Source organism: Lucilia cuprina, chromosome 4, assembly GCF_022045245.1.
Source record: "Lucilia cuprina isolate Lc7/37 chromosome 4, ASM2204524v1, whole genome shotgun sequence".
Classification (NCBI taxonomy): domain Eukaryota; kingdom Metazoa; phylum Arthropoda; class Insecta; order Diptera; family Calliphoridae; genus Lucilia; species Lucilia cuprina.
Window position 1 is genome coordinate 2,449,256 of NC_060952.1, and position 8,144 is coordinate 2,457,399.

The following is an 8,144-nucleotide window of genomic DNA, read 5'->3' on the forward strand; positions in this document are numbered from 1 at the left end:
CCTGTCCAAATTTCAGCTCTTTAGCTCTAACCGTTTAGGCTGTGCGATGATGAATCAGTCAATCAGTCAGTCAGTCAGTAACGTTAGAATTTTATATATATAGATTGTTCTGTCGTTATAACTGTAGTTGTAAATATCGTAATGTATAAATTTGAACGCTTGAGTACATAAAAAAAGAGTGTTTCTGAAATTTCTGTTGTAATTGTATTTAATCTAAAGGATTTAAAACTTTGCACGAGTTACAACAAACTTGTTTAATGTTATCAAGAAGTTTCTCTGAAAACAATCTGTGATATTTAATTACAGTCGACACCTACACAAGGATATACATAGATACACAAAAACGACATATACACCGACACCAACAAAAAAAAAACACTTTTTTAAAGCACGTGATTACAAGTGTCATCATCATCAAATGATACCCACAAACTATAATAATATTATTATTAACAATAGCAGTTAAACGAATGCATAATGTACAAATTAAAATCCTTCTTAACTCGTACATACATACATTTCATCAGAGTATACGAGCAAGGATTACAGGTCCTTAATTGTAATTTTGAGTTTCCTCCCATACACTTGGCCAAATTATGACAAATATGCTGTGATAAAAAATTAAATAAATTCATGCAAAATTGTGTGAGTTTTATGAAACTTAATTGAGATGTTTTTACGTTTGTGAAAAGTTTTTAATATTTTAAAGAGTCTGTGATGTAAGGAATTGAGAAATCTATCTATCTATCTATCTATCTATCTATCTATCTTATTTTAAAATCAAATTCAATATCGTGAAAACGGAATATCGTGTGAAATCTTAATTTCATGTTAATGTGAAATGCTGTGAAAGGATATTGAATTTTATTATTTTAAAATCAAATTCAATATCGTGAAAACGGAATATCCTGTAAAATCTTAATTTCATGTTAAGGTGAAATGCTGTGAAAGGCAGAACACACATAATTAATTTAATTCAAATAAAATAGTTGTTTCGATAAAATTAACTCTATTCCCAGTATTCGTAAAATAAAAAGCTTTTTGTAACAAGTACTAAAAAGCTCATGACAAAATAAAGCTTTTTATTAAATAGACAAACACAAAAAGTACCCAATTTATTACAACTATTTTTTATTTTGTTTCTTAAAAAAGAATATCTTAGTTATTGTAATAAATAACGGTTTTAATCCCCTCTATTAATTTTTTAAGTATAGTAAATTATTGATCAAACTAACATTCCTTAAGACCCAAAAGGAAAAGTGTTTATTTATAAGCATTTCGTGGTAAAATTCCTTTACATAAAGATATATTTAAAACGTTTTATGTTTAAAAATATGAATTTAACAAAAATATTTTTGCGATTTTATCCACCAGGTAAATATATAAAACTAGATCCAAGTAAACAAATAATAAAAATCAAATTTTCCAAGGTATTGCCTTAAATTATCAAACAAATGAAGGAGAAGAATATTTACAACATATAGACTTATTGGATTTGAATATAAAGTAAGTAGAATTATAGATAACAAATACAAATGAAAGTGAATGCCAATGGTGTGAGATATTCAAATTCCCACATGCATCCTCATTCATATTGATTTGAATAATGAGCAACATGTCTGATTCTTTTGTGCTTGTGTGTTTTCATGTTTTCTCCAGTTCCAAACCAGCTGATATCGCACGTAGCATTTTATATGGAGACCATAATAAAAATCAACAACTACAACAACTAACAGAAATATGTGAGGAGTCAACTAAACGGAATATATTACAGACAAACTCAACTTTATCATCATCAAACACGACATCTGACATCCCAGTCGAAGCATCAGTAGTAACAATAAAAAACAATATTGCTGATAATAATAAAAATGGATATATTAACAATGACAATGTCAATAACATCTTAAGAAAAGCAATCGCTAAGCTGCAACGTAAACTGCAGGAACCAACAAAAAAGAAATTCTATCTGCACACGCGCCTAGAGACACACATCCTGCCACTTACAAATGTAGCCTTCGATAGAAGTGGTGAACATTGTCTGACCGGAAGCTATGATAGAACTTGTCGCATCATCAACACGCACAATGGCACCGAAGAACATGTGCTTGGGGAGCATGATAATGTTGTTTTCGCAGTTGCCTACAATTTTCCTAAATGGTAAAGTATAAACTTACTTATTGAGTCATTCAACTTGGCTTTTTAAAACGTGTAACAGTCGTATATATTATTATTGTTGTTACACTTTGGTAAATTTCTATGTCAGTCAGGCACTCAGCTAATGGAGCAAAGTGTGTATATCGGTCTATGGTTTTCATATGATTTATTATCAACATTATGTTTATTGATGTTTTTCATTACTTTTGTAAATTGAACAATTTTCATTTGAGGTCTCATAAGATATATAGTAACCTAAAGGGTTACAGGATTTACAGGATGACAGGATTTAAAAATCGGCCTATAAGTAGGAGTACATGGTTTTGTGTTAATACTCGGAGTAGCTGAATGTATTACTTCAATTACATAAGTTCATGGGAATTAAAAAAATCAAAACGAAGGATACATTATTAAAAGATATGTCCTTAACATTTACAACAGCACTTGAGTGTCCGTGGGTTTACTCGGACTTGGACTACACCAAAACAAGTTAAAACTGTTTAATATATCTATTAATTTCAGTGATCGCGTAGCTACTGGTTCCTTTGACACCACCGTTAAAATCTGGTGTTCATCATCGGGTTTATGTCGCAGCACACTAATTGGACACAATGCTGAAGTAGTATCGGTACAATTTCAGCCTATAAATGGCGAAACAGTTTGTACCTCATCAATGGATGGTACAGCTCGAATTTTTCACATTGAGTCAGCACAAGAATTACATATATTAAGGCATCATGGTGCCGAAGTTATAAATAGTCAATTCAGCAGAGATGGTAATCTACTGTTAATGGGATCATTTGATCGAACAGCTTCCATATGGGATATAAGATCGAAAAGGTAATATTTATATAAATTGAAATTAAAACTTACGTTTTGAATATTTTCACAGTTTAGTAGCTCAGCTTCGTGGTCATACGGCAGAACTTAGTTCTTGTTTGTGGAATTTTTCTTGCGACTTAATTGCTACTGGTTCTTTAGACAGCACAGCTTGTGTTTGGGACTTAAGGAAATCAACCGAATCTTTATTTACTATTAAAGACCATACAGATGAAGTATTGGATGTAACTTTTGATAGTACGGGCCGTCGTTTGGCTACCGCTAGCAATGATTGCACCGCACGTGTTTGGAGTTTAAAAGGTGATTTAGAATTGTTATCGGTTATGATGGGACATACAGAGGAGGTGTCAAAGGTATGCATTTCAGTTAAGTTCAACATTTTGCGATTTCGCTTTTACCAGTGTTTAATTTTATAACCTTTAATGAATTATTGAAAACAAAATTCATTTACTTTTTTAGGTGTGTTTTAGTCCTCCTGGTGGCCTATTGTTAACCGCATCAGCTGATCATACTGCACGCTTATGGCTAACTGATTCTGGTTTATGTTCTCAAGTTTTAGCCGGTCATGAGAGTGATGTATTCTCTTGTGCCTTTAGTTATGCCGGAGATGTGATATTAACCGCTTCCAAAGATAATACATGTCGTTTATGGAGATGATATGATTGGTATACAGTAGACATGTTTAAAGACTAATTATGAAATGTCGATGTTGTTAAGTGTGAAATGAGTAAAATTGTTCTTACCTTAATCTAAACGATTTCTGTTGTTAGATTATCTACAGGAATTTAAAAAAGAGTGGTTTTCAACATTTACTACAAACTCGAGCATATATTTTTTTATAATCGTTTTTTTTACTTCTCCTTTTTTATAATTTACAAATAGTTTTCTTTTGTTTTGTTTTTTTTTTTTTGTTTTTTTCTTTAGCTTAGGTTTTGGAAAAAAGTGTAAAATTATTTTTCACCTTCAATTAAGTTTTTCTCTTTCTATTTTGTAGGAATATAAGTTGTGGTTTTAATAAGGCTTACAATAAATAGAAATTAATTAATCTTTTAAGAAAAACAGGAAAAATTTAACCATTTTTAATAAAAAGAAAAGTTAACAGACATTTAAAAGAAATTAAAAAGACGTATAAAAACTGTTTCTTAAAAAATAAAAGTTGGTAAAGATTTTACAATAAAAACAAAAACATGAATTATTTATTATTGTTATTATTAATACACAAAAAGAAGAACTAGAGTCACGTTACAAATAAAAAGAAAAACAAAACATATTTAAAATAAACAACTTAAAAAAGAGATTTCAGTTTAAAAACAAATATATTAAAAATAAAATTGAATTGGAACTCCTTTTAATTATTAATTTGTTTGTAATAAATATGTAATGTTATAGTATTATAGAAAAAAAAACAAAGCTAGTTCACACAAAAAAACAACAAATTTAAGATTAAAAATTTAAAGTGTGACACAGCTCTTACGAACCTAAACTTGATTTCGAAGAGTGTTTTTAATAATAAAATAGTTGTTAATAATGAAAATAGAAAAATAAAGTATAAAATTCAAGGAATCCCTGTGTGTGCTATAATATATAGTTTTCTTTAGTTCTTACGTTTTTTTCTTTTTTTTAAATATTGTGTTTGTTTCCCTTTTTTTTAATGTATGAATCCTAGATTTAACTTACTTGGTAAAGATTATAAATTGTGTTTTAGTTTTATTTGTTTATCTTTTTGTTTTTAACTGTGTAAGTGTGTTTGTGTGTGTTTTAGGGCGGGAAGGGGTATTTTGGGCAATACACTTAATAAAATTGTTATGAGAACAAAAAAAAAATGTACTAAAATAGAATTTACAAAAATAAACAGAAATATATTTGTTTTAAATTGACTTTTCTTAGTTTAAGTTAATTTTTAAAAACTGATCGATTTGAAAAAAAAGTAAAAAATAAAGTTCTCCTATAATTTATTTTAGCGTATTGCTTATGAAGGTTGTTAGGTAATTTGGTGTATTTATGTTTAATGTATTGATTGGTAATTTTTGTTTGTATTATTGTTTTTTTTTTAAATATAAAAATAAAAAAAGAAGAGTTTAATGATTTGTTTAAAAAGAAAATAAAACTTAAAAACTTATTATATTAAATAATTAATTAAGTTTAAGTATACGATTTTTTTCTTTTGTTTAACTCCTTAACGTTAACAGCTGGCTGGCTAAAAAAACACAAGAAATTATAATTAAAACTTAAACGACGAAGACGAATTGTAAAAAAAAAAACAAATAATTAAAGTTTAGTTTAAATTAATATTTTGTAAAGACTGATTAAACGTTTTTTGTTTTTGTTGTTGAGTGAATTTGTTGCTGATGAAAAGTATAGAAATAGTTTTGTTTTATGTAAAATATTGTAGGTTTTTTGTTGTTGTGGTATTTGGTTGTTGTTGACATTAGGTTTTTTTTGTATTTTTTTCTTATTTGTTTGTTTTAATTAAATTTGAACTTTATCAATTAAAATATTTAACCGGATTTCAATGTGATGCAGTCTGTAAATATAGAAAACACATACAATTGTTAAAACATTTAAATAAAAACATTAGACGATAGTTAGCGTGGCTAATTAGTTGTAGTTAAAACATTAAAAATTAAAAAAAAGCTTTTGCTATTTTTTTATTTTTAGCAAATAATTAAAATATTTCTTTGTGTCAATAATAAATTTATGTTGAATTTGTTTGTATATTTTTGAAAAAGAAAACATGCCCACACCTTGTTTTTTTTTTTTTTTTTGCAATTTGTTGTAAAGAAAAAATAAATTATATTTTCTTGTACAATTTAAACAGATTTTAATACAACTTAAAATAAGTAAATGATGATTATTAATTAATGGTAATAAATAGTGTTCAAATCACTTGAATAAGGCCGCGTTAACGAAGCAAAAGTACATAAGTTCTTATTCATTTTAAAGCTTTTAAAGTTTAAATTATTGAAAAAGATTTCTTATTAAAGTGATTTGTAGCGTAAATGAAAAATGAGCAATAAATAAACTTTTAACAATTTTTATATATTATAATGGCGTTTAATTGAAAACTGAAATATATTTATATTGAGAGCAAATAATCTGCTTAATTTTTTTAGACAGGACTAAAAAAAAAAGATTATGTTCTCCGAGACCATTGAGATTTAACAAAATTTTTCAAACTTTTTGATGCTTTTCAAAGTTTATTGCCCCCATTATGGTTCACAACATTGTTGTTGTATATTTTAAGTTTAGAACACTTATCTTTGTAACTGTTTTTACAAACAAAAAGTTAAATGCTTAGCTGGTGAACATCATGAGATTAAGTCAACAACATTTTTTGTGTTGTAAGCAACAACTAAATATTGTAAAACATAATTGAAAAATATGTTATGCTGCAGCCGAGACAGTTTGTGTATTGTGAACCATAATTGGGGACTAATTGTTTACCAGCTTTCATTTACTTTGTAATTTAGGTTCGCAGCTTTGACATTCAGAGATTTGAAATTAAATTCAATATTGTTGAAGTTGTTCGAAATAAAAATTTTGTCTTTCATTAAACACAACCTGAACTGAACATGGAACCACTATTGGTAACGTGCAAAAGACAGAAGACTTGCCAAGAGATAAAATTCTCCGAAAAACAATATAAAAACAAAATTGTAATAATATTCTTTATAGCTGTTTAGAATAATTGATTGAAATCAAAAATCTATGTAAAGAAATCTCATTATATAATGATAATCAAAAATTCACTTTTATAACTCTCACTTTCCAAAGAAATTTAATTTTCAGTTTCCATTAAACAAACCAGTAGCTAAATTTTAACAAACAAAGCTAAAGCAATTATTAAACTAAAATCTAAAAAGCAATAATAAATAATTAAATAAGTAAATAAATAAATAATGTAAATATAAAATATTCAACAATTATAAAAATAATTGCGTACTTCACACTTTTCTTCTGGGAAAATTTCTTTAAATATTCGCTCTATTAAATGATACCTAAAAGTGAAAATGGGAAATAAACAATTAAAATTTTATTGTATTCAAAAATATAATAATATAAATCAAAAACTTACTTTGACTGTAAACCGCCACCTGGTGGAAGACCCTCAATATTTCTATCTCTTAAAGCTACCAGTAATTCACCATAATTTACGGACTCAAAACTTTCAATTTCCTCTGTAAGAAAACAATATGTGAAACAAAAAACAGAATTAGAAATTATGAATAGTTTCAAAGTGTAATAAAATATATAAAATTTAGTACTAAAACTAACTAAAATAATTAATTTACATTTTAAATAATATATTCATAAAATTGTGGTTTTTATATTTAGTTTAGATATTCAGGCAATCTGTTCAGTAACTAGAAACTATATTTCTAACTTATTAAAAAAATAATTTTTCGGACATGTTATGTTTTGAAAAATGATAAAGCTTTAGTTAGAATGATTTCGAAAATTCAAACTTATGATTGATAAATTATTTTTTTCCTTTTTTTCCGTACATAAGCTCGATTTTTTTTTAATATCTTCATAACCTAAAAGTATTTTTAAAGCTTTAAACATTCGAAATATGTACTTTATTTCGAACATAACATTGCAAATCTAAAGGATAAAAAATGTTCATTAATCTTAGAATACTTTCGATTCGAAAAAAGCTTGTTATAAATTAATTCCAGTTTAATAAACATTTTTAATTGTTTTAGTTACCGAACAGTTTATTTAATTTATAAATATAAGTTTTAAGTTTTTCTAAATATTAGGAAAAAAAGTTGAGTTGGGAAAAAACAAGAGTTAATTCTATGTAAATATTGTTGTTGATTTTAAAAAAGTGTGCGTGTTTACAAATACATTTGCACATGCTGTTCTTACAAATGAAATAAAAAATAAAAACTATTGATAGCAATTAAATCTGTGGTAAAAAGGCAAAAGTTGTTTTTTGTACTTTTCAGGTGAACATTTTAAAATCCAATAGAAAACTATAGTAAAATACATTTAAAAATTCATACATTTTCAAATTTTTGATCCGATATTTACACAATAGGTTTGATCGTTTACATTTCTAGTAAAATAAGAGAATTTTCAAATTATTACTCAAAAATATTTTATTTGTGAAATTTAAAAGAACACAATATAGTAAAATATAA

The 8,144-nt window shown here is 26.5% G+C and overlaps 2 protein-coding genes across 4 annotated transcripts in view; one reads left to right on the forward strand and one right to left on the reverse strand.

Annotated features, from left to right (window-relative positions):
• Nucleotides 1–1,334: 1,334 nt before the first annotated feature.
• Nucleotides 1,335–4,539, forward strand: LOC111690617 (dynein assembly factor with WDR repeat domains 1). Its single transcript, XM_023453122.2, has 6 exons — nt 1,335–1,374; nt 1,431–1,506; nt 1,660–2,160; nt 2,680–2,997; nt 3,050–3,350; nt 3,457–4,539. Exons 1-6 carry the CDS (start codon nt 1,335–1,337, stop codon nt 3,652–3,654), a joined length of 1,434 nt encoding a protein of 477 aa, XP_023308890.2. The 3' UTR covers nt 3,655–4,539.
• A 900-nt stretch (nt 4,540–5,439) lies between these two features.
• LOC111690542 (protein phosphatase 1B) overlaps nt 5,440–8,144 on the reverse strand; it is a 10,608-nt gene continuing 7,903 nt past the window's right edge. For all 3 annotated transcript variants that reach the window (XM_046948813.1, XM_023453043.2, XM_023453044.2), the window contains exons 4-6: nt 7,073–7,175; nt 6,941–6,995; nt 5,440–5,521 (exon numbers count right to left, since the gene is read on the reverse strand). In XM_046948813.1, coding sequence (XP_046804769.1) covers nt 5,507–5,521; nt 6,941–6,995; nt 7,073–7,175 — 173 coding nt within the window. In that variant the 3' untranslated portion in view covers nt 5,440–5,506. The remainder of the gene's footprint in view (nt 5,522–6,940; nt 6,996–7,072; nt 7,176–8,144) is intronic.